The 22139-nt window shown below is 40.9% G+C and overlaps 2 protein-coding genes across 3 annotated transcripts; both read left to right on the top strand.

Annotated features, from left to right (window-relative positions):
* Positions 1 to 1892: 1892 nt before the first annotated feature.
* Positions 1893 to 10685, top strand: LOC132141170 (uncharacterized). Of its 2 annotated transcripts, XM_059550470.1 has the most exons (9): positions 1893 to 1981; positions 2750 to 2842; positions 3526 to 3618; positions 3730 to 3798; positions 4368 to 4538; positions 4634 to 6635; positions 6737 to 6787; positions 9267 to 9350; positions 10324 to 10685. In XM_059550470.1, the coding sequence occupies exons 1-9, from the start codon at positions 1913 to 1915 to the stop codon at positions 10539 to 10541; spliced, it is 2850 nt and encodes a 949-aa protein (XP_059406453.1). In that variant the 5' UTR covers positions 1893 to 1912; the 3' UTR covers positions 10542 to 10685. The 2 variants fall into 2 exon arrangements, with proteins under 2 accessions (XP_059406453.1, XP_059406454.1); XM_059550471.1 differs by lacking the exon at positions 3526 to 3618.
* A 2758-nt stretch (positions 10686 to 13443) lies between these two features.
* Positions 13444 to 17464, top strand: LOC132140399 (uncharacterized). Its single transcript, XM_059549185.1, has 9 exons — positions 13444 to 13813; positions 14479 to 14637; positions 14791 to 14879; positions 15024 to 15115; positions 15787 to 15844; positions 15972 to 16024; positions 16149 to 16220; positions 16322 to 16442; positions 16593 to 17464. Exons 1-9 carry the CDS (start codon positions 13726 to 13728, stop codon positions 17073 to 17075), a joined length of 1215 nt encoding a protein of 404 aa, XP_059405168.1. The 5' UTR covers positions 13444 to 13725; the 3' UTR covers positions 17076 to 17464.
* Positions 17465 to 22139: the final 4675 nt, after the last annotated feature.

Here is a 22139-nt window from a genome sequence, read left to right as displayed (position 1 = left end):
TCTGTCAGTCTCTTTATCTGTCTGTGCCTGTCTCTGTCTGTGTTGGTTTCTTTTATCTGTCTGTCTGTGTCGGTCTCTTTATCTGTCTGTCTGTGTCGGTCTCTTTATCTGTCTGTGCCTGTCTCTGTCTGTGTTGGTTTCTTTTATCTGTCTGTCTGTGTCGGTCTCTTTATCTGTCTGTCTGTGTTGGTTTCTTTTATCTGTCTGTATTTCTGTCAGTCTCTCTGTCTGTCTGTGCCTGTCTCTGTCTGTGTTGGTCTCTTTTATCTGTCTGTCTGTGTCGGTCTCTTTATCTGTCTGTCTGTGTTGGTTTCTTTTATCTGTCTGTATTTCTGTCAGTCTCTCTGTCTGTCTGTGCCTGTCTCTGTCTGTCTTGGTCTCTTTTGTCTGTCTGTCAGTCTCTTTATCTGTCTGTCTGTCTGTCTGTGTTGGTCTCTTTTATCTGTCTGTCTGTGTCGGTCTCTTTATCTGTCTGTGCCTGTCTCTGTCTGTGTCAGTCTCTTTATCTGTCTGTGCCTGTCTATGTCTGTCTGTCTATTAATTTATTATATGTGGTTTTGACTTGGGAAAGTCTTGCACACTGTTTCCAGTGTAATGTACGTAGTGGGGACCTGTAGTTTTAGGAAAGCCATACAAACCCTTTGGTACCAAATACACACATTTCACAGGTTTAGCATAGTGGGGACCTTGTCTAATAAGTGATGACCTTTAACTATTTTTTAAACAACTTTATTATAGCCTCCATGCAATGATGATGACAACATGACAGCCATAGAGAACTGCTCTGAGGATTCTGTAACTACTGCAGGCACTTCACGATTCACAGCTGAGGTATGTGTATTTATTATCTCTCTCTGTGTCTTTGTCTCTTTATCTGTCTGTGTCTGTCCATCTGTGTCGGTCTCTTTATCTGTCTGTATTTCTGTCTGTCTGTCTGTGCCTGTCTGTCTGTTTCTCTGTCTGTCAGTCTCTTTATCTGTCTGTGCCTGTCTCTGTCTGTGTTGGTTTCTTTTATCTGTCTGTGCCTGTCTCTGTCTGTGTCGGTCTCTTTATCTGTCTGTCTGTGTCGGTCTCTTTATCTGTCTGTGCCTGTCTCTGTCTGTGTCGGTCTCTTTTTATCTGTCTGTATGTCTGTGTCAGTCTCTTTATCTGTCTCTGTCTGTCTGTGTCGGTCTTTTTATCTGTCTGTGCCTGTCTCTGTCTGTCCGTCGGTCTGTCTATTAATTTATTATATGTGGTTTTGACTTGGGAAAGTCTTGCACACTGTTTCCAGTGTAATGTACGTAGTGGGGACCTGCAGTTTCTTTATTTGTCTGTGTCTGTCTGTCTGTTTTTCTATCTGTCTGTATGTCTCTGTCAGTCTCTTTATCTGTCTGTGCCTGTCTCTGTTTGTCTATTAATTTATTATGTGGTTTTGACTTGGGGAAAGTCTTACACACCGTTTCCAGTGTTATTATCTCTGTCTGTATATTTGTCTCTTTATTTGTCTGTGTCTGTCTGTCTGTGTCAGTCTCTTTATCTGTCTGTGCCTATCTGTCTCCGTCTGTGTCGGTCTCTTTTATCTGTCTGTATGTCTGTGTCAGTCTCTTTATCTGTCTCTGTCTGTCTGTGTCCGTCTTTTTATCTGTCTGTGCCTGTCTGTGTCAGTCTCTTTATCTGTCTGTGCCTGTCTATGTCTGTCTGTCTATTATTTTATTATATGTGGTTTTGACTTGGGAAAGTCTTGCACACTGTTTCCAGTGTAATGTACGTAGTGGGGACCTGCAGTTTTAGGAAAGCCATACAAACCCTTTGGTACCAAATACACACATTTCACAGGTTTAGCATAGTGGGGACCTTGTCTAATAAGTGATGCCTTGTAACTATTTTTTAAACAACTTTATTATAGCCTCCATGCAATGATAATGACAACATGACAGCCATAGAGAACTGCTCTGAGGATTCTGTAACTACTGCAGGCACTTCACGATTCACAGCTGAGGTATGTGTATTTATTATCTCTCTCTGTGTCTTTGTCTCTTTATTTGTCTGTGTCTGTCCGTCTGTGTCGGTCTCTTTATCTCTGTATTTCTGTCAGTCTCTCTATCTGTCTCTGTCTGTCTGTCTGTGCCTGTCTGTCTGTTTCTCTGTCTGTCAGTCTCTTTATCTGTCTGTGCCTGTCTCTGTCTGTGTTGGTTTCTTTTATCTGTCTGTCTGTGTCGGTCTCTTTATCTGTCTGTCTGTGTCGGTCTCTTTATCTGTCTGTGCCTGTTTCTGTCTGTGTTGGTTTCTTTTATCTGTCTGTATTTCTGTCAGTCTTTCTGTCTGTCTGTGCCTGTCTCTGTCTGTGTTGGTCTCTTTTATCTGTCTGTCTGTGTCGGTCTCTTTATCTGTCTGTCTGTGTTGGTTTCTTTTATCTGTCTGTATTTCTGTCAGTCTCTCTGTCTGTCTGTGCCTGTCTCTGTCTGTCTTGGTCTCTTTTATCTGTCTGTCAGTCTCTTTATCTGTCTGTCTGTCTGTCTGTGTTGGTCTCTTTATCTGTCTGTGCCTGTCTATGTCTGTCTGTCTATTAATTTATTATATGTGGTTTTGACTTGGGAAAGTCTTGCACACTGTTTCCAGTGTAATGTACGTAGTGGGGACCTGTAGTTTTAGGAAAGCCATACAAACCCTTTGGTACCAAATACACACATTTCACAGGTTTAGCATAGTGGGGACCTTGTCTAATAAGTGATGACCTTTAACTATTTTTTAAACAACTTTATTATAGCCTCCATGCAATGATGATGACAACATGACAGCCATAGAGAACTGCTCTGAGGATTCTGTAACTACTGCAGGCACTTCACGATTCACAGCTGAGGTATGTGTATTTATTATCTCTCTCTGTGTCTTTGTCTCTTTATTTGTCTGTGTCTTTCTGTCTGTGTCAGTCTCTTTATCTGTCTGTGCCTGTCTCTGTCTGTGTCAGTCTCTTTATCTGTCTGTGCCTGTCTCTGTGTCTGTCTATTATTATTATATGTGGTTTTGACTTGGGAAAGTCTTACACACCGTTTCCAGTGTTATTATCTCTGTCTGTGTCTTTGACACAGACAGAAAAACAGACATATAAAGAGACAGTCTCTTTATCTGTCTGTGCCTATCTGTCTCTGTCTGTCAGTCTCTTTATCTGTCTGTGCCTGTCTCTGTCTTTGTCTGTATCTTTTATCTGTCTGTATGTCTGTGTCAGTCTCTTTATCGGTCTCTGTCTGTCTGTGTCGGTCTCTTTATCTATCTGTGTCTGTCTGTTTTTCTGTCTGTGTCGGTCTCTTTATCTGTCTGTGCCTGTCTATTTCTGTCTGTCTATTAATTTATTACATGTGGTTTTGACTTGGGAAAGTCTTACACACTGTTTCCAGTGTAATGTACGTAGTGGGGACCTGTAGTTTTACGAAAGCCATACAAACCCTTTGGTAACAAATACACACATTTCACAGGTTTAGCATAGTGGGGACCTTGCCTAATAAGTGATGCCTTGTAACTATTTTTTAAACAACTTTATTATAGCCTCCATGCAATGATGATGACAACATGACAGCCATAGAGAACTGCTCTGAGGATTCTGTAACTACTGCAGGCACTTCACTATTCACAGCTGAGGTATGTGTATTTATTATCTCTCTCTGTGTCTTTGTCTCGGTCTCTGTCTGACAGGGATTTTCTCCCTTCCACTTCATTTTCATATTTTTCTTTCTTTTTTGTCCTTAACAGCCTTTGGTTGATTATTCGGACAGCGAAGATGAGGTTTTGTGTTCTAAAATTATGACATCTTTTGAAAAGGTATTTATTTGTATATTTTCTTCCGTTTGTTTTTACCTGCCCCATACCTAAATTGCACTATTTTTAGCTCAATAATGTGAAGTAAATTTAAAAGGACAAATAAAAATTGAAAGAGGACCATCTTTTGGACCTTCTTAAAATCTGTTTTCTAAATGCAAGTTACTATTGTGAATATCGTTTCACACCCATAAGACATTCGTTAATCTTCAGAACACTAATTAAAATATTTTTGATGAAATCCAAGTGCTTTCTTTCCCTCCATCTGAAGTTAGAATGGCAAAATTATTATAATCTGTTTTCTGAAGATGAATAAGGGTCTTATGAGTTTGGAACAACATGAGGATGAGTAATGTTTAATGATAGAATTTTCATTTTTGGGGGAACTATCCCTTTAAATTGATAGACATGGATCGAGCATTTAACAAATGTTGATTTAATAGATACAGATTTTACACATTAATTATAAAGTGTAAAAAAAGGCAACAGTTATTTTTCATTATATGATAAACATACTTTTTTCTAGATCATTTAAAACTTGTCATTCTGATGTTTTTTGTTTGTTTTTTTAGAGATCTGTGATTTGTGATGATTCGGATGATCTCTTTGAAAAGTCCAGTGTAAACAGTAAAGATGACCATACAGACATTCAAGATGACATCAGACGGAATCATGCATCATTTGCAATGAGTGAACAACATTCCGCTTGTACCACAGCATCCAAAAGAGCAAAAAACACCAGAGTAAGTGTTAATTACTTTAATAGCTTGGATAGAATAGAGTAGAGAATAGCCTATGATGGAGGATTAAATGAACTGAATGGTCATTGTCTTTCAAGGCTAGAGGGAAGATTGCTGAGTACTCAGATGGTTCGAGTGAAGATGAGTTATCTGTTAGTGAGGAGGAGTATATTCCTGACACATCAGAGAGTTACACATCAGATAGTAGCATGAGCTTTATTGCTTCACCAAAAGGTAAAGGAAAAAAGTTACAGACTTTGCCAGTCCGGACCAGTTCAGCTGTGAACAGAATCAAAAAGTTCAGCATTAAAAGCAGCGGTGACTTAGGGAGCTCCCAGAACCACGACATAGCCAAAGTTCCTGACACATCTTCCATTCTTGACAGCGCAACATCAGTAGTTATCCCAGCTATAATTAAAAAGAGAGGTGGATTGAGAATGTACAGCAAAAAACAACAGTGCTTTTTTTGTGACGGTGCTTTTACAAAAATTTCTAGACACCTGGAACGAAAGCATAGAAATGAGGTAGAGGTAGCGAAAGCATTAAGTCATCCAAAGGGCTCAAAAGAAAGGAGGATGCAACTGGAGTATCTACGTAACAAAGGGAACTTTGCTTACAATAGTACTGTTATTAATACAGGTGCAGGACTGATGATTCCGCGGAAACTGCCCAAAAAGAACCTGGATGGGGAAAGTTTTATGCACTGCATTTACTGCAAAGGACTCTTCTTAAAGAAAACTCTGTGGCGACATGTCAAGGTTTGCAAATTCAAGCCTGGTGACGAGAAGCCGAAACCTGGAAAAACCCGTGTCCAGGTTCTTTGTGGCTTTGCACAACCTCCCCCACCAGGAGTAACTCATGGTGTTTGGAAGCTGTTAAATTCAATGAACCAGGACCGAGTGGCCCTTGAAACTAGAAATGACTGGTGCATTTTAGAGTTAGGAAAGCATCTTTACAACAAGTATGGATCAAGAGTTAAAATGCATGAACACATCCGCCAAAAGATGAGGGAGCTTGGAAGACTCCTAATATGTGCGAGAGAGGTTTCCCCCCTTACATCTATTAAAGAGCTCATTCATCCCACAAACTTCATGCATACCATCAATGCAGTTAAAAGGGCTGCTGGCTACAATGAAGAGACCAATGTATTTGAAAAGGCTAGTGTGGCTGTGAAACTTGGACAGAGTCTGAACAAAATCGCAATGCTCATTGAGAGCCACTCTACTATTAGTGGAGATGAAGAGACAGGAAAAATTGCGAACAGCTTTCAACAGCTTTATCAGTCTAGATGGCCTGAATACATTTCTTCAACAGCCCGGCGAACACTGGAGGAAGCAAAGTGGAATTCCCCACAATTACTTCCATTCACTGAAGATGTTAAACTCCTTCATATATATCTTGACGAGCAAGAGAAGACCTATCGCAAACTATTGTTAACACAGCCATCATCTCAGCACTGGGCAAAACTGGCCAAGATCACGTTAACTCAGGTTATGCTTTTCAATCGTAGACGAGAAGGGGAAGTGTCACAAATGCCGTTGTCTGCATACATCTCCAGCAACCAATCGGAGGCTCATCCAGATATTAGCATGGCCCTCACGGATTTAGAAAATAAACTATGTCAGTACTTCAAGCGTGTAGAAATCAGAGGCAAAAGAGGCAGAAAGGTTCCTGTGCTTCTCACACCTTCCATGCAAGAATCAATCAGCCTGCTTATTGAAAATCGGAGTAGGTGTGGAATACCAAATGAAAATCCTTTCCTCTTTGCACGTCCATCTGCAATGACGTTTTTCAGAGGCTCTGATTGCATTCGAGAATTTGCTGTTGCATGCAGCGCAAAAAATCCTCAGACTCTTACTTCAACAAAGTTGAGGAAACAGATCGGGACACTTTCTGAAGTTCTTAATCTTAGCAACACAGAGCTAGATCAGTTGGCAGACTTTCTAGGCCATGACATTCGAGTTCATCGTCAATTTTACAGGTTACCCGAAGGCACCCTCCAACTGGCCAAAATTAGTAAAATTTTTCTGGCCCTCGAAAAAGGACGCTTGGCAGACTTCAAAGGGCGAAATCTTAATGAAATCAACATTGATCCAGAAGGTACTATACACTGTACACAACATGGGTTCAGATTTTGGGAATGCTTTGAATAACATTACCTTGTGTTTTAAATTATATATTTCTGTATTTTCTACCTTTAGAGGAAGTTACAGTGGACAGTGATTTGGAGGAGTCCCCTTCTAGTTTGAAAGGTAATGATTACATGTTGTCAGTTTGTTCCATTTATGTTTGCCCAATTAATGGGACATCGGTTGCCCATTTCTGAGTTCATGAGTTGGACTGATTCACGGAATGTCCGCAAAATACCCGTCTGCTGACTCTGAAACCCGGAAGCAGTTCAAGTGGATGATGTAGCACGTCGGCATTGTGGGATTATTGAGAGCGCAGAGAGAGAACAAAACAAAACGCTGTTTTGAAGCGAATTAGAAGCACAAAGCGAGGATTCAGCAGACGTGAGAAAGGCGTTTATAAAGCATATTGTGACGAGTGGGGCGGGGACCGAGGCGGGAACTGGCGGACAATCAAATAAAGACTTTAATTCCAAAATAAACACAAAACTCTTTTGTATCCTTCCAATCTCCTCCATGGGACTTGAGACCGGTGGGTTGAGCAAGTGTCGCTCATCTTCAATCACTCCACCGGCCTTGCTCCGTTCCCACGGCTCTCGGCCCCGCCCCACTCCTCACACATATTTTATATATATATATATATACTTAGTGTTTATTGCTCTTTTGAAGCTGACAACTCAACCATCTGGAGTCCGTTGACGTACACTATATGCCGAAATTGTCACAGATGGGTCTGTTTCTTCCTCTTCTTATCACAGCACTCGCCCAAACCTGGCTCCTGATCAGGCACACCTGCACCCCATGAGCGCTCCAATTAACTCACTCATCAAGCCCCACATAAAAGCACACACCTCAGAATCATTCACCAACTGGTCTCGTAAACTCTACGTGGACTCTACCCTTGGTATCCTTATCCTAAGCAAGCTATTACCTACCTATGAATCTTACCACCTGTCTCCTTCCTCAGTGATCCCTTCCGTCTCCAGCTCAATTCTCCAGTCGAGGTGTCTGTTTCCCGTCAGTCCTGGTCTCCACTCTTCGTCTCTACGAGTCTCCTGTAAGGCAAGAAAGATCAAATTATTTCCTGGATCATCCTCTAGACGAATCTCAGTGCTGGCATACTCACCTGAACAATCTCCACTCAGCTCCTTTGCTGTCCTGTTGTTTAATAAACTTCGCTGTTGTTTACTTACCTCTTAGTCCGACCAGTGACCATTACAGAAGATCAAACCAATACAGAAGATGAGGCTTGAGCTGGCATCCATTAATGTGGACCCGAGGGATGGTGAGCATAGCCCTTCAGGAGCCACAATTTTTATCCTCCATGACGGCCAAGATCTAGAGGGTTTTGTGCAGGAGTTTGTGAATTATGGTCAACTCGCCGCATTAGGATGACCTTACCTTAATGGAGGGATTCTGGTGCAGGTTGAAGGAAGATATCCATCTCTTCATGCTGAGAGCTGATCCATGCTGGTCATTGAAGAATTACATTAACTTCGCGCTGTGGATCGCCGGATCAGACTTCACCGTGGACGAGGCGAATTCCCGTCCGCAGTCGTCACATGTGGCTGCCCCTCCGCTATCAGTTCCACCTGCTGTTCCCCAGCTGAGCTCGGATTTTCCAGCTGCCGGTGCCTCAAGTCCTGAATCACTGTCCGTGGCTCCGCTGTTCAGCCCGCACTCATGCCCGCCACCATCCATGGCCAACACGAGTCCGTAGCCATCCACGGCTCACTCAGGCTGGGTTCCATCTGTGGCAAAGTCTGTGCCGCTGACCAAAGCAAGATTAATGCCGCCAGAGGGTTCCATGGCAAGCCCCGTTAACATCAAGATGCCCGCACCTCGCAAGTCCCGTTTAAAGCCTGCTCCTCGGAAATAACCTCCCCTGTGGCCGATTCCCCAGAACTCACCCTAGTTTCTCCTGAGCACCCAACAGTTCCTGTAGGCAAACCAGGAGGGACACTTCTCCCGGAGTTCTCAGCTCCTCTCCTCCCCTCAGAGCCTTCATCTCCCTTGGCTCCACTGGTTCTGTCCAGCTCTCCTCCTCCAGAGCCTCCGCTGGTCCCGTCCAGCTCCGCTCCTCTAGAGTGTCCTTAAGTGCCAGCTTCTCCTGAGCGCCCACCAGAGCCCACTCCTCCTCAGCGCCCCCATGAACCTAAGACCCTGGACTTTCCCAAGAATATTTTTTTTGGGGGGGGGGGCTATATAGCCATGGCTGAATTAAGGGTGGGTAGGCTATGGGCCAAGGTTATCATCCTCGAGCTGCCTGCTCCGCCATGGCCCCCCAGGTACCTGATCCGCCATGGCCTTCTGGATCTAGGCTATAGAATATGGATATAGGCTACATTATCCCATACATTTATTTATTTGTGGTGGTTGAAATTGCTAAATAAACACGAGCACTGCACATTTCAAAATTAATATTGATATCGGAATGATATCTTATAGACCGAAATTAAGAAATGTATTGTGATGTAAATTTTGGCCATATTGTCCTGCCCTGACCCTGACGGCACCTCAGGAACTTTGTATTCTTGAGATGACTGTCTTTTTGCTGCAGAGACTTGTCAATACTCAAGACTGGCTTAATTTTTGCTTTCAGAATGCACCACAGTATCATCACCGCAGCACACTGTTTGTGAGAACAGCACACTTCCAGAAGACCCAGTCTCCAAAAAAAAGAGAGGTATGATCATTTTACTTACACCTCACTTATTGCTGATTGTCCTGAAAAAAAATTTCCTTTTGCATCAGGATTCTATTTACAACATGTTTTTGACGCATTTTAGTATTCTAACTATGGGTGAGCCAATTAAAGGGATAGGTGCTGTTGATTTAGGGATCAAGGGAAGTCGTGGCCTAATGGTTAGAGAGTCGGACTCCCAATCGAAAGGTTGTGAGTTCGAGTCCCGGGCCGGCAGGAATTGTGGGTGGGGGGAGTGCATGTACAGTTCTCTCTCCACCCTCAATACCACGACTTAGGTGCCCTTGAGCAAGGCATTGAACTCCCAACTGCTCCCCGGGCGCCGCAGCATAAATGATGCCCACTGCTCCGGGTGTGTGCTCACAGTGTGTGTGTGTGTGTGTTCACTGCTCTGTGTGTGTGCATTTCGGATGGGTTAAATGCAGAGCACAAATTCTGAGTATGGGTCACCATACTTGGCTGAATGTCACTTCACTTTACTCTCCCTCAGTGCTAATGTATCCGCTGAGAGAGCAGCCTTAGCTCGGCTAGTGCTTCCCACATTTTCCGCTGACTCTGATGTCTGTGTAGTGATTAAGAGGTACACTTCGTTTTGGGTAGGCTATATCTAACATGCATTCGTGGTCTCATGAATCTATTAGTTGTTCCTGGTCGTCGTTTTGGCTGAGCACAAATTATGTTTAACTTTATATATTTATTCGGAATTTTACCAAATTAAAACTGACATTAACAAAAAGAGGCAGAGTTGTGCCTATGTCGTGCTTTCCCCCATACACCACGCCTACCAAGTAAGGGTACTATTGGCAGTGAAAGCACAAGCCTGATCAAGGTTACCTGTACCGAATCGAATTGAACTGTACTGTACCGTACCACTCATTTGCATAAGACCACTGGTTAATGCATTGTTTATGCAAGTGCTTGTCATGAGTAAAATGCTAATGTGTTCCCCCCACAGGTTACGTTAAGAAGACGGCCTGGAACAAACATGAGATACAGGCTGTGGAGAAGCATATGATGAGGTTTATTAACAACCGCAAAATTCCAGGAAAGGCGGACTGCATGAGGTGTAAAGAGGCGGAACCACTTGCACTTAAAAATAGAGAGTGGTCCACACTTAAATTTTACATCAAAAATCGAATCTCCGCTCTAAACAGAAAAGATCTGCCAAATTAATTGACACACTGGCAGATTTAATTGTTCACTGGTAGAAACAAGCTTTTATAGTTTTAAAACAAGCTTCCATAGTCACATGGTTATAACGCAATAGACCATCAGTTCCATATTATTGTATGGAAATGTAGATTGTTCTTTCGAAAATTAAGGTTTTAAATAACTTTTTTTCATCCTTGTCTGCTTCAAATGTATAATTGTTTTTCTATAAACGCAAGCATGGTAGACTTTCATGCTAAAGTTATTGTACTTGTTTTCAAAAACTTGAGAATGCAGTGTTTGTCATGAAGGGTTTTATTAATTAATATATTTTTTTAAACAACTAGTGTTTACTGTGAACATCTTCATGAAGGATTTATACTAATGTTTGTTGACGACTGAAACTTATGCTAATGTTTCTTGACTTGACTATTTTGACGTACTGATGTTATGAGTTTTGAAAATGTATGTCATATACTGTATAACACTTTTTTTACTAAACCTTTTAAAGTACTAACAGTTAATTTTGTTTCTACATATAAAACAAACATCGACAAAATCAATTAAAGCATGGAGCAAATTGTAGCTCCTGTTCTGTCTAAAGTACGCAGATTCTCTTTTGTGTGTGTCACAATGACCAAAGACTGGTGTTGAGTGTGTTTAGATTCGATCCCCACAATGACCAAAGACTGGTGTTGAGTGTGTGAGTCCAGTCCCCACAATGACCAAAGACTGGTGTTGAGTGTGTGAGTCCAGTCCCCACAATGACCAAAGACTGGTGTTGAGTGTGTGAGTCCAGTCCCCACAATGACCAAAGACTGGTGTTGAGTGTGTGAGTCCAGTCCCCACAATGGCCAAAGACTGGTGTTGAGTGTGTGAGTCCAGTCCCCACAATGACCAAAGACTGGTGTTGAGTGTGTGAGTCCAGTCCCCACAATGACCAAAGACTGGTGTTGAGTGTGTGAGTCCAGTCCCCACAATGACCAAAGACTGGTGTTGAGTGTGTGAGTCCAGTCCCCACAATGGCCAAAGACTGGTGTTGAGTGTGTGAGTCCAGTCCCCACAATGACCAAAGACTGGTGTTGAGTGTGTGAGTCCAGTCCCCACAATGACCAAAGACTGGTGTTGAGTGTGTGAGTCCAGTCCCCACAATGGCCAAAGACTGGTGTTGAGTGTGTTTAGATTCGATCCCCACAATGACCAAAGACTGGTGTTGAGTGTGTTTAGATTCGATCCCCACAATGACCAAAGACTGGTGTTGAGTGTGTGAGTCCAGTCCCCACAATGACCAAAGACTGGTGTTGAGTGTGTTTAGATTCGATCCCCACAATGACCAAAGACTGGTGTTGAGTGTGTTTAGATTCGATCCCCACAATGACCAAAGACTGGTGTTGAGTGTGTGAGTCCAGTCCCCACAATGACCAAAGACTGGTGTTGAGTGTGTTTAGATGTGATCCCCACAATGACCAAAGACTGGTGTTGAGTGTGTTTAGATTCGATCCCCACAATGACCAAAGACTGGTGTTGAGTGTGTGAGTCCAGTCCCCACAATGACCAAAGACTGGTGTTGAGTGTGTGAGTCCAGTCCCCACAATGACCAAAGACTGGTGTTGAGTGTGTGAGTCCAGTCCCCACAATGACCAAAAACTGGTTGTGTGTTTGCCGGTCCCCAGATATACTCAATACCTGAAATGTCCCCACAAGTGACCACTGTGTCAGGTTTAGAATTTATTTAGTGAAATATTTGTAATCTGAAGAGATACTTTTAAAAAGGCTTTGTAGTTTTTGTCAAATATTTTTTTTTTAGGTCTGTAGGATCATAGGAAAGGGTGGTCCCCACTATGTAGCAATCCTGACAGGTGACCCCCACAATGCACAAAAACAAGTATGTGTGTGTGTGTGTGTGTGTGTGTGTGTTAGAGAGAGAGAGAGAGAGCGAGAGAGACTGAGAGAGTGTGATTGTTTGATACATTGAGAATGTTGTATAGACTCACCCCTTCATTTATGTGTGTGTTTGATCTGCATTGTGCTGGATTTATTGGACAAATAAAAATTTTTAAAAAGCTTTGTATGTTAGTATTTCCCATTTATTTCCTATGGGAGAAATTAAGGAGTTAAAAAAAATCAACCACTTAACTTTGTTGAATGAAGTCCTCTGTTTTTAACATTTTAAATATAGTGTGTTCAGGTGGCACACTTAGGAAAAGTAGCCAAGTCTTGAACCGCTCAGATTAAGGAAACAATAAAAAAAGAAAGAGTTTGTCCAGATTTGTCCAGAATGATTTTTATGTAGCCTAAAATATGCTTATTTTTTATGTTATATTTAAAATTCATTTTACTTCAGTAAAAATATCATTGCAATAAGTTCAGACAGCCAAAACCTAAAAATATGGTGACTTTAGTGCCATCTGGTGCCATCTGACGGAATAAAAATATAGAAATGTCAAACATTTTAATGCCATTGTAGTACTTAATGGCTTTTTTGTGGGGGTGTGTGGGGGTGTTTTACACATTCAGAATGTTGTATAGGCTCAAACCTTTATTTATGTATGTTTGATCTGCATTGGACAAATAATAATAATAATTATTATTATTATTATTATTATTATTTCAATGTTAGTATTCCCCATTCATTTTTCATGACAAATTAAGGAGGTTTTTTTTCAACCACTTTGTTGAATCGAGTCCTCTTTTTTGTGTGTGTACAGGTTGCAAACTTAATTAACTTACGTCAAGAACCGCTCAGGAAACTATTGAAAAAAAAAAGGTGAGGAATTACATTTTTAATAACTGTAAAATAATTAATAATAAAACATGTTTTGTGATTATGATAAACAGAATAAATGAGTGAGGAAAAGTGAAGAATTGAGTTCCTGCCGCTGGCTATGTTGTGTGTAATGACCAGCCTACCGGGATCAGACAGACACACACAACGCTATTTTGGGGCTCTTGTCACATTGGTCGTCAGATTCCTAGCGCTGTTGGGCTGGGTCACGCTGCTAGGACTCACCACACACTTGTTCGACACAAATGAACACCAAGAAAGAGCCTTGAAATCGGGTCAATCAAAAAGGTTTCATAGTTCGTCTCGTCATTAGCGTTTCTGCTTTGACATACCTTTGGAAGTTATCGAGTGTAAATACTTGGGTGTTTTCGAGACAAACAACGCTTCTGAAACTCTGCGTGCGAAAAGACGTTGGAAGACGAAATGGGGGAGAATGATATTCAAATGGAGAGTACAGAGCAAATGCAGGAGTCTCACGCTTCAAGCTCGGACAAAATCGACTTGTCATTAGGTTAGTTATTGCGAGGCGAGACACCAACTTAAAGTCATTGTGATTTGGATGAGTTGGCAGGAACTGTCGGTTTCGCTTCTGTGCTGACGTGTAGAGAGCAACAGCGGTCAGCTGTCACATGCATCCAACAGCTGTCAACCAACGTGCTCGTGCACACAGCATTTACCTTGAGTTTAGCATTATAATAAATGACTGAAATGATATATGACTGTGAATGGAAAAAAATTAAGCAACCGTTAAAGTAAAATAAAACCTTCATCCATCTGTACTGTAGCCACATTATGACTAGCAGCAGTCAGTCAGCCATATTAATAACACAGACCTTCATTGTTGTCAACAAATGTAAAAAAAAAGGTTGATACTTTTAATGTTTTTTTGTTGTTGTTTTGTCAGTTTGTCATGCATATCTGGTATATTGAGAGGGGTTTTGAACAGAAAACCCACCCACCCATCAGATAAACAAAATACATTTAGGGCATAAGGAGCCTTAATATGCTGCAAATGACTATTGAAGCCTTTCCCTATTTAGCTCGAACAAGTAACATATCCAAATATTATCTAATATATCATTCATATCATTAATCTTTAAAATGAATGATTGCTCTTTCATTGGCCATTTTAAAATAAACCAGAGGTATAAAACTTTGTTCCTTTTGTTTTCACAGACGACATTATAAAGCTGAATAAGAAGGAACAGAAGGCAAACAGAGCTGCCAACAGAGCTAAAACTAAACGTGCTGTTAACAGGAACAACGTCTTGAAGAAACTCGACCAGGTTCCACCGCAGCAGAGAGGACTCCGCCGAGGAGCACAGCAGTACCAAGGCAAGCATTTGATACTTAACTCTCTCTTATCTCCTGCATTTATACAGCTGATACATTTGGACTGTTTGGCTTATGACTTCTTCCTGATCTGTTTTAAAAGGTAAAAATGCTTCATAAAGACTTGTAAGTTCCTCATAGAGGTTTGTCTCACAGGGCCTGGCAGGGTGAGAGGTTTAAGGAGACAAAGAGGATCCGAAAGGGGCATGATGTCGAGAAGGGATTCACTAAATGCCGCTTCCACGGTATCAATCATTGTTTTGTTTCTGGTTCTGAAATAAGGTTAAGTAATTGAAGCACAGATTACTTTTTAATTTCATTCTTAATTTAACACTTTGCATAATAAGGAGATTTTTATTTTTCACCAATGTTTCTACTGTTCATCATAGGCTGGTGAACAGTCTGATCAGACCACATTCACATCGAGGGGCACATTCAGAGGACGGGGAAGAGGTAGAGGAAGAGGAGGCGGACTGAGCAGGTTCTACAGTCTTTTCTCTCTTTTAACATTATCATTCATAAAATCTGAATAATAAAATATTCTGTAACACTAGTAATAATCAACAGAAGTAGTGAAGTTGGACACAGGGACTCATGAGAACTGGTATTTCATGGGAAATAGTCTTCCAATTTATAGCCCAGTCTCTTTGTAGATTCTATTTGAAGCCATAATATCTGCATAAATATAAAACTGAAAGTCACAGATGCAGAAGCGAGAAGTAATAGAAAACATTTCCATGCAGATGCAGCTATATTAAAATAGAAAACTGATATTTTCAATAATAATTGCAGTAATATTATTATTTTAGATAATAATATTTGACAATATTACAGTTTTTCTGTATTTTTGGTCAAATGAATACAGCCTTGGTGAGCATAAGATACTGGATGATTTCAAAATCATTAAAAATCGAATATATAAAATACAACAGAATGATAAATGGGGAAAGAAGATGTGTTGGGTGACATCTCTGTTGCTCATTTTTGTAAGACTACAGAAAATAGGCTCCTGTTAACCCATTACATTATGGGTTGTGAAATAAAAAAAATCTTCTTATAAATAACATTAAACCTTTAGGAATAGAGCCATTATCCCATCATAGCACAGTCTACAGTTCAAAATAACAGTTTGTTTGCTGTTGTTGGTTGTAGGGGTGCATTTTCAGCAAGAGGACAAAGGGGTGGAAGACCATTTGTGTTAGAAATAGGGGTAAGAAGGACAATCTTTATTAATAAATATAAAACACATTCACATTATACAAAACCTATACACGGATTGACCTTCCTGTTAATATATTTCTGACCTTCACTTCTGTGTCCTGTCTTTGTTACTATAGTTTTCCGCTACAAAAAGGGCTGAGAAACTACAAAAGTATCAGACAATAAGAAAGTGGGTTTTAATTACATAAGAAGATGGCTCTATATTCCAAAACATAATCTCAAGGTGTGTAAACTAATAGTCTTTGCTCGTTTTCTCTCTCTGTGTTTGTCACACACACACACACACACTGAAGTCGAAGAACAGCACCATCTGGCTCTACGCTGACAGTTTCCCTGCCAAATGCTAAATCTGCACCTGTCGCTGTGTGAGTAAATGAACCTTCTCACTTCCTTCTCATTCACTGGTTATACATTTCTCTTCGTTGATCTTTTCTTTGTCTCTCTCTCACTCTTTTCAATCCATCAGGAAGACATCTAATCAGACTAGGAGGGGTGGGGCAGTGTTAAGGGGCAGATCATCTAGAGCCAGTACTTCTTCACTTAAGGGGATTCCTCTGCAATTTAACTACAAAGCAACTACTAACCAGGTGAGGTGGGGGAATCAATTATGGGGGACAATTTATTGCATTTTATTAGCCTTAAGTGTGACATCAATATTGTATTCTTTTTTGTAAACTTGGATGATTAAACTTAAACTCTACAATTTTTAGAGGCTCTGTTTTTATTTTGTTTTGTAGACTGCCGTATACCTTAATGAACGTTTCACTGACCTGAGGTTAAGAGGGCAAGGACGAGGCCGGGGAAGAGGTGGTGGAAGAGGAAGAGGAGCTGTTGGAGGAGGTGGAAGAGGTGGAGGAAGAGGAAACATTGTTGGGGGTGGACGAGGTAGAGGACAAGGAAACATAGGAGGTGAAAGAGGAAGAGGAAACATTATGGGGGGTGGCAGAGACAGAGGCAGAGGAAGAGGAAACATTATGGGGGGTGGCAGAGGAAGAGGAAGAGGAAACATTATGGGGGGTGGCAGAGGAACAGGAAACATTATGGGGGATGGCAGAGGAAGAGGAAGAGGAAACATTATGGGGGGTGGCAGAGGAAGAGGAAACATTATGGGGGGTGGCAGAGGCAGAAGAGGTGGGGTTGGTGTGGCAAGAGGAGGAAAAGGCTTGAGAAGAGGGAGGGGAGGATCAAGAGGAGCCGATCGAACAGTAACTCTTAAGTGATTAGAATTACAACCATACAGTTTTATGAATTAATAGTGTTTACTGAAAAATGCATCATTTTTGGTACAATTTTTAAATTTTGTTTCATCACTGTTTACTGTAATGATATCATTCAACTAAATATTTGTAACATTTCTGGCAGTGGGATAAGGGGGTTTTATTGCAGTGTACGCACACAAAAAAATTTCCTTTTTAAAAGAAAATGTAAATTATTGATTGTTATATGATTTTAATAATTTTTAGGTAAAATTTTAAAAAGTACCTCATACAGTGTAAATACTGTACTGACATCAGAAGGTAAACTCAGTGATAAAAACGGAATCTTATACTTTAAACAAAATGTAAAAAAAAATATATAAATATATCAAAAGTTGTTTACATTTGATATCTTCATATCAATAAACTGACATTGACATTTTTAATTTTTTTGAAGAATAATCTTGTGATGTCTGTCTGGTCTGTCTGTTTATTTGGACATGCTGATTAAAAGGGATAGTTCACCTAAACATTTTGTAATAATTTACTGACTTTCATGTCATTCCAAATTTGTATGATTTCTTTTTTGTTCTGTGAGCAATTTTGGTTACCATTGATTTACAAAGTTTCTTACGTGTCTTCTATGAGTGAGTTAATGATGAAAATTTTTTAATTTTTGGGTAAACTATCCCTTTAAGCAAAAATGGGAGTCTTTGGCTAGACATTGTTATGCCATGTCTAAGTGCTATTCACCAATTTCCAATATAAAAACTGGCTATTTATTAACACATTTACATGTATGCCTTTAGCAGGTGATTTTATCCAAAGTGACTAGTGCATTCAGGCTATAATTTTTTTTAATCAGTATCTAATTTAACACATAAAGTGTATTACAAATGTTTCATTATTCCTGATGCTTCTTTTTAAGATGTTTCCTTTTTATCTAATTAAAAAAGATCAACATATTTTTAATGAAAAATGATCACTGTGCTCATGTCGCTTTCATCAATTTAGTGAGAAAATAAGATCACAAACATGATCAAATGATAAGTTTTGTAAATTATCAAAATTAACATCAGGTTTAAGGCCTCATATAAGCTAACAGTAAATTCTTCACTTTGCTATTACTAACCTCAGGTCACTTCTTGAAGACTATTCATTTTATTGCCATAGTTACTATAGTTAAACCATAGTAACCACAAATTAACCATGGTTTTGCTACACTAACCATAGTTTAACCATGGTATTTGTAGTAAAACTGGTAATCAATAGTCAAAAAAAAAAACATGGTTACTACACTTTTGCTTCAATAAAACCATGGTTTATTTTCGTAAGGGTCATTAAAGGGTTGCTCCACCCCAAAATGAAAATTTTGTCATTAATCAGCTTACAAATAGTGTTCCCGTTGCTTCATATAACCCAGATTGCATGTCTGATGGCAGATGGAGTATTCTGACAACGATTTTTCATACATTTTATGGACCTTGACAATGTTATTTACTTGACAGTCTATGGGACAGTCTCAGCTTCCATGTTTTCATCCAAAACATCTTAAATATGTGTTCCGAAGATGAGCAGAGCTTTTACGTGTTTGGAACGACATGGGGGTAAGTGATTAATGACAAAATTTTCATTTAAGGGTGGAGTATCCCTTTAATACAAGCTCCAGTTAAATCATCCCAACACTCCTCCAGACCAAACTTACCCAGCTCTCTGTTCCCAGCTCTATCTGTCAATGGATCACCTGCTCTCTGACATTTAAGGCCAATTTATACTTCTGCGTCGAGGGTACGCCGTAGTGTACGTCGTAGGCTACGCCGTAGTGTACGTCGTAGGCTACGCACGTAGGTGACGCCGTCGTGAGCATTTATACTTCTGCGTTATGTCTGCGTTGCTCTGCAGTTGCACCGCCGAAACGCTAGTTGGCGGGGGCGGGTTTTAATGTTCCACTGTGTTTAGATTCCGACGTTGGAGGAAATCTCTCTCCACGAATTCGCTGCCATCTGGCAGTCTTTGTATTCTGCAGAAGACGAGTCATACAGATGGCTGTATTTCCGCACTTCTTCAACTAATCGCTCGGTCACTTGGTCCATTTCCATTTTCTTCACTGAACTTTCACCTGAACTTCTGAATTTAAAAATGGCAGGCGGTGCAGAAGAACACGCCGGAAATGCGTAGCCGGAAATGCGATGCTACCAAGCCGACCAATCACAGATCTTGCGGTTCGCGTCGCCGCGACGCGTAGTTACATTTTTATGGAGGTGCGCGTCAGGGTACGGCGAAGGGTACGACGTATGGTACACGTCAATGCGTATGCTACGCCGTACCTTCTACGCGCACCCGACGCAGAAGTATAAATTGGCCTTTAGACAACAGCTAGTGAGAAAAGGTAAATGCACTTCCAACACCTGCACCATCAGCACTGGCGCTCCTCAGGGGTGTGTGCTCTCCCCACTGCTCTTCTCCCTGTACATCAACAACTGCACCTTTAAAGACCCCTATGTCAAACTGCTGAACTTTGCGGACGACACAACAGTCAAGTCAAGTCACCTTTATTTATATAGCGCTTTAAACAAAAAAGATTGTGTCAAAGCAACTGAACTACATTAATTAGGAATACAGTGTGTCAATAATGCAAAATGAGTTGAAGGCAGTTCATCAATGAATTCAGTGATGTCATCATCTCAGTTCAGTTTAAATAGTATCTATGCAATCATTTGCAATCAAGACAACGATATCGCTGTAAATTAAGTGTCCCCAACTAAACAAGCCCAAGGCGACAGCGGCATGGAACCAAAACTCCATCAGTGACAGAATGGAGAAAAACTGGATCCGGGTGACTGCAGTGACCCTCTGATCTGGATACAGACTGGATCTGGTGGCTACAGTGAATTCGGAATAAGAGAGAAACAGATTAATATTAGCGTAGATGCCATTCTTCTAATGATGTAGCAAGTACAGTCGTGGCCAAAAGTTTTGAGAATTACATAAATATTAGTTTTCAAGATGTTTGCTGCTAAACTGCTTTAAGATCTTTGTTTCAGTTGTTTCTGTGATGTACTGAAATATAATTACAAGCACTTCATATGTTTCAAAGGCTTTTATCGACAATTACATGACATTTATGCAAAGGGTCAGTATTTGCAGTGTTGGCCCTTCTATTTTCAGGACCTCTGCAATTCGACTGGGCATGCTCTCAATCAACTTCTGGGCCAAATCCTGACTGATAGCAACCCATTCTTTCATAATCACTTCTTGGAGTTTGTCAGAATTAGTGGGTTTTTGTTTGTCCACCCGCCTCTTGAGGATTGACCGCAAGTTCTCAATGGGATTAAGATCTGGGGAGTTTCCAGGCCATGGAGCCAAAATTTCAACATTCTGGTCCCCGAGCCACTTAGTTATCATTTTTGCCTCATGGCACGGTGCTCCAGCGTGCTGGAAAATGCATTGTTCTTCACCAAACTGTTGTTGGATTGTTGGAAGAAGTTGCTGTTGGAGGGTGTTTTGGTACCATTCTTTATTCATGGCTGTGTTTTTGGGCAGAATTGTGAGTGAGCCCGCTCCCTTGGATGAGAAGCAACCCCACCCATGAATGGTGTCAGGATGCTTTACTGTTGGCATGACACAGGACTGATGGTAGCGCTCACCTTTTCTTTTCCGGACAAGCCTTTTTCCAGATGCCCCAAACAATCGGAAAGGGGCTTCATCTGAGAATATGACTTTGCCCCAGTCCTCAGCAGTCCATTCACTATACTTTCTGCAGAAGATCAATCTGTCCCTGATGTTTTTTTTGGAGAAGTGGTTTCTTTGCTGCCCTTTTTGACACCAGGCCATCTTCCAAAAGTCTTCTCCTCACTGTGCGTGCAGATGCGCTCACACCTGCCTGCTGCCATTCCTGAGCAAGCTCTGCACTGGTGGCACTCCGATCCCGCAGCTGAATCCTCTTTAGGAGACGATCCTGGACTTTCTTGGATGCCCTGAAGCCTTCTTTACAAGAATTGAACCTCTTTCCTTGAAGTTCTTGATGATCCTATAAATTGTTGATTTAGGTGCAATCTTAGTAGCCACAATATCCTTGCCTGTGAAGCCATTTTTATGCAACGCAATGATGGCTGCACGCGTTTCTTTGCAGGTCACTATGGTTAACAATGGAAGAACAATGATTTCAAGCATCACCCTCCTTTTAACATATCAATTCTGCCATTCTAACCCAATCAGCCTGACATAATGATCTCCAGCCTTGTGCTCGTCAACATTCTCACCTGAGTTAACAAGACGATTACTGAAATGATCTCAGCAGGTCCTTTAATGACAGCAATGAAATGCAGTGGAAAGGTTTTTTGGGATTAAGTTAGTTTTCACGGCAAAGAAGGACTATGCAATTCATCTGATCACTCTTCATAACATTCTGGAGTATATGCAAATTGTTATTATAAAAAATTAAGCAGCAACTTTTCCAATTTCCAATATTTATGTAATTCTCAAAACTTTTGGCCACGACTGTACATTGAGTGTTATGGGAAGTGTTCCCGGTTCCGGTTTACCTAATTAATGCAGCCTAAAAATCCTTTAACGGATTTGGATATTAGAAGCATATTAGTGTGTTTTGTGTAAGCCAGGTTAAAGAGATAGGTATTTAATCTAGATTTAAACTGCAAGAGTGTCTCTACCTCCCGAACGATGTTAGGTAGATTATTCCAGAGTTTAGGCACTAAATAGGACCTGCTGAAACAGTTATAGTCCGCCACTGAATCCATCCTCTGCACTTCTATAACTGTCTGGTTCAGCTCAGCTACCAAATTTGACCATAATAGATTGCACGGTATAGTCTGGACTGCTGAGCAAATCACTGGCACAAATCCCTACTTTCCAAGAACTGCACTATTCCAGATTAAGTAAAAGAGATGGTAAAATCATCCTGGACCCCTCAGATCCAGCACACTCTGTTGCTGTCTCAATGCTACAGAGCATTGAGCACCAAAACATTCATCCAGTTTCTTCCCTCAGGCAATCCATGTCATGAACAGTTAAAAGTTCTACCCACTGTGCAAAACCCAACTATCTATACTAATATGTATTACATGTATG

Source organism: Carassius carassius, chromosome 5, assembly GCF_963082965.1.
Source record: "Carassius carassius chromosome 5, fCarCar2.1, whole genome shotgun sequence".
In the NCBI taxonomy this organism is placed as follows: domain Eukaryota; kingdom Metazoa; phylum Chordata; class Actinopteri; order Cypriniformes; family Cyprinidae; genus Carassius; species Carassius carassius.
This window is presented reverse-complemented; position numbering and strand designations above follow the sequence as displayed.